General features: G+C 35.7%; 1 protein-coding gene across 1 annotated transcript; it reads left to right on the top strand.

Annotated features, from left to right (window-relative positions):
* The first annotated feature begins 21 nt into the window (after positions 1 to 21).
* LOC106873183 (phosphatidylserine decarboxylase proenzyme, mitochondrial) lies at positions 22 to 2,230 on the top strand. The gene has a single exon (XM_014920421.2). It carries the CDS (start codon positions 798 to 800, stop codon positions 1,812 to 1,814), a length of 1,017 nt encoding a protein of 338 aa, XP_014775907.1. The 5' UTR covers positions 22 to 797; the 3' UTR covers positions 1,815 to 2,230.
* Positions 2,231 to 4,097: the final 1,867 nt, after the last annotated feature.

Raw genomic sequence — 4,097 nt, 5'->3', positions numbered from 1 at the left:
CCTATTTTCTTCTTAATCCTTTCAATGGTGTTCCATGATTTGCTCCTATAGAGTGGGCAAATCCCATTCCTATTGTTACGTTTGATTGTTTCAAATTTCTTCATAGCTCCTTTGTATACTCTGATCCTTTCTTTATGGCTGTAACCTGAGAACTGCATGCGGTGAACGAAATGTTGTATATGTCTCTTTAATTCTGTAGGGTTGCTCATGCAGGACACATTTCGCATTACCCTGACGAGGTCTGCCATCAATATATTGAATTTGGCATTGTCCGCAATAGCCGAGTTCCGGTGGATCAGGTATTTGGAGGCCATAGGTTTTGTATAGTGTGAATGGAGGATTCGGGTTTTATTATTCTCAGTTTCTAGCCAGAGTTCAGTATCTATAAGTAATAATAACATTCATATTAAATTAAATTTAAATGTGAAATAGAATCTTCTGACAAATAAAAAAAAATTCTATATATACTTATCTCAAGTCTTTCATTTCTTGTACTAGAAAAACAGGTTCTAAACAACGAACAAGAAAACTAAAACCAAGCAATGATGTCTCTACAATATTTAATAACTAAAACCTATCGTTCTCCTCTTTTGACTGTCAGACTCTTCACCAAACTGTCTCAGACATGTAGGCTTCAGTCAACAAGCTCAATGAAATGACCCTGAAAAAGCCTTATTAAAAGAGTCACATTTGGCACTGGTTTGGGGGCAACTTGTATTTTGGGGTTTTACCAACTGAATATTGTTTATGGCAGCCCACAAGATCCCTCTAATTTGAAAGTAACCCTTTACCGAAAAATGCCTCTTTGGTCGCTGTCTCGCTTATGGGGAAAAGTAAACCAACTAGATCTGCCTGTTTTCATGCAGATACCTGTATTTCAGATATACATTTGGGCATTTGGCTGCAACATTGAAGAAGCAGAGGAAGAGGACTTGAAAACATATCAAAATCTTGGAGAATTCTTCCGCAGAACTTTAAAACTTCAAGTGCTGCCAATTGATAATATACATTTATTGACAAGTCCTTCAGATGGTACCATCACACATTTCGGTCAAGTAGAGAATGGTGTTGTCAAGCAAGTAAAAGGAGTGAACTTTTCTGTTGAGGGTTTCATTGGACCATTCAGTTGGAAATTCCCAATTTCATCATTGTCATCTTCTTCATCCTCATTATCATCATCATCCTCACAATCATCTTCACCAGACTCTTCATCAATGTCCTCTTCCTCTTCTTTGTCATCATCTCTTCGAGAGGACATAAACAACAGTCATAATAATGTAAATGCCTACATTGATCAAAACCAGAAGATTCTTTCCCAGCTGATCCATCCAGATAATGTATTATATCATTGTACTATTTACTTGGCACCCAGAGACTATCACCGCTTTCATTCCCCTACAGACTGGATAGTTTACTTCAGAAGACATTTTCCAGGTGAATTACTGAGTGTACATCTTGGTATAGCACGGTGGATCATAGGACTATTCAACCTTAATGAATGTGCTATGTATGTAGGACTTTGGAAACATGGATTTTTTTCGATGACCGCTGTAGGGGCTACCAACATTGGTTCTATCCATATTTATAATGATCATGAACTGGCCACAAGTACATGGAAGAAACCAGATGGTAATAACACTGACCAGTATTTACCAAATGAACAAAGTCCTGGAATTCAAGTTGGGAAAGTTGATCTCTTTGGTGAATTCAATTTAGGTTCCGCCATTGTTCTTATCTTTGAGGCTCCTGAGAATTTTACATTCAGCATGGAGCCTGGACAGAGAATAAAATATGGGGGAGCCGTTGGAACATAGCATTTGCATGACCAGTTGGAATTAAGTAGCATGAGCTATAGTTATTTGAAAGACACTGCTCTACAATGACCAGGTTTCATTATAAAGTGAAAATAGTTTCACACTTTCAATTTGAACCAAAATTACAGTGCTGCATTACAAGAGTGATGATGTGTGAATAATGAAAGTAATGTTTCTCCGAATTAGTCACATCTGTACATCATTGCCAGGCAATTTTTGCAATAGAATGTCTTGTATAAATTTTTATCTATTCCATGTCAGAGCATGCCTTCCCTAACAGATTAGGCCTCTTAATCAGGACAGATTTGTGCAATTTTTCACCAAAAAACTTCATTCAGGATTTTTTTCCTTTTTAAATTATTTACATGTCTATTTGACCATTTCACATTGTTTTATTCAATAAAACTTCAGAAGTTCTTACAACTTTGGTCATCTTAATGCTTTGCTTTCATTTGCTTAATAAAAATTCCCCTTCCTAATGATTTTACTTTCATTTAGTGATAGACAGTTATCATGCAGAAAATGCCAGCTTCCAAACCCTGTTTTCTAATTAGGTAAAATTGATTAAATTTTAAACCTCAGTAACATTTTTCTACTTTTCTGGAACAAATAAATAACAAAATTGGATTTAACATGGAAAATTATTTCAATATACCAAATTTGGAAATTTTGACGTAATTTAAAAATCTCACAATATGTGACAGCAACAGGGAAGACTCTACAAAAGTAGAGACACAGACAGTTATAAGATGTGACACATACTCACACACACACACACATTTACACGCAGGTAATCACAAGTTTAAAATGGTGTTTAGTAGACATATGTATGTATGTGTATGTGAGTATTCCTTTGCAATGGACAGCAGAAAAGCCACCTACCCCCTCTCTCTTTAAAGCTATGTATTCCTCACACACCTCTTTCTGTGTGTGTGTGTTGTATCTATGTATTTACGAAAGTATGCATGCAGCGTTGCATGTATATGACAGCTGTAGTAATGTTATCATCCCATTGCAACCGCTGTTCTTGCCTTCACTGATATGTCACCCTCTCTCTATTACTATCTTTCCTTCAGACTAATACTTTTTGCAGCTTTCTTGTTTTATCATATAATTTGCCCAATGTCCCTGGGTAATCACATTATAAAGTTTTATTGAAAATACAATTAGCCTATTATTGAACTGGATGTTAGTGTATCATGTATGCAAAGTTTCGTGAATATTGGTTTGCTGGTTTAGGCACTAAGATGGTAACAGACAGACAGACAGAAATTGCCATTTATATATATAGATTCTTTGTCTGTCTGTTCCCTGTGCATTCTCAAACAGTTTGTCCAAATCAAATCAAATTTTACTAGGTAATAGTATCAGAGCCCATGAGTGTCAACATGTAATTTTTTTTTTCATTTGGATTAAAACAATATAACATTGGCACTGGTTCAGTATTACGTGTCAAAAGTGAAAGAATAAAATCTATATTGTAATGTGATATAATATTCTGTTGTGTCTGGGGTGAGTCATTTTCTTTTTGTGCCTTATAATTTAACACACTCAGCAGTAAAATTTACCCTTATTTCTTATTTTTATTTTCCTAAAATTTTTGTTGCATCTTGTAACCTTTTCAATAGTCTTGACTCTGTCCGTTATTTACATTGCGCTCCTTTTTGTTTGTTTGTGCGTGTGTGTGCCTATGCATGCATGTATATATGTATGCGTATGTATGTGTGTGCATCTGCATGTGTGTATGCATATGTATGTATGTGTGTATGCATATGTATGTGTGTGTGCATCTGCATGTGTGTATGCATATGTATGTGTGTGCATCTGCATATGTGCTTGCATGTCTGTTTGTGTATTTTTTATGTATGTGTGTGTGCTTGTGTTTGTATATGTATGCACCTCTGTCTCCCTGTGTGTGCATGTCTGAGTGTGTGTGTTTTTTGCAACTAAGTACTGTGTTTGTATATATGGATGTGCATCTCCATATGTGTGGACACATGTCTCCATATGTATCCTTGTGTGAAGTAAAGTGTGTGTGTATATATGTGTTTCAGTATATATGTGTTTCATGTGTTTCAGTATATATGTGTTTCATGTGTTTCAGTCTCCATTTGCGTATGTGTGCTTGTCTGTTCATATAACCTATGTACCTATCTGTCTGTATGTTGATCTGTATATTTTCATATCCATATGCTTACATACATGTGCATACACACACACACACACACACACACACACACACACACACACACACATGCATACATATATACATCTATCTACATA

Source organism: Octopus bimaculoides, chromosome 4 (genome assembly GCF_001194135.2).
Source record: "Octopus bimaculoides isolate UCB-OBI-ISO-001 chromosome 4, ASM119413v2, whole genome shotgun sequence".
In the NCBI taxonomy this organism is placed as follows: domain Eukaryota; kingdom Metazoa; phylum Mollusca; class Cephalopoda; order Octopoda; family Octopodidae; genus Octopus; species Octopus bimaculoides.
The sequence above is the reverse complement of the archived record's forward strand: the minus strand, read 5'-3'. Positions and strand labels throughout refer to the sequence as shown.

Excerpts from the sequence above, each read along its gene's own strand:
- LOC106873183 (XM_014920421.2), top strand. The coding sequence starts at position 798 with ATGCCTCTTTGGTCGCTGTCTCGCTTATGGGGAAAAGTAAACCAACTA.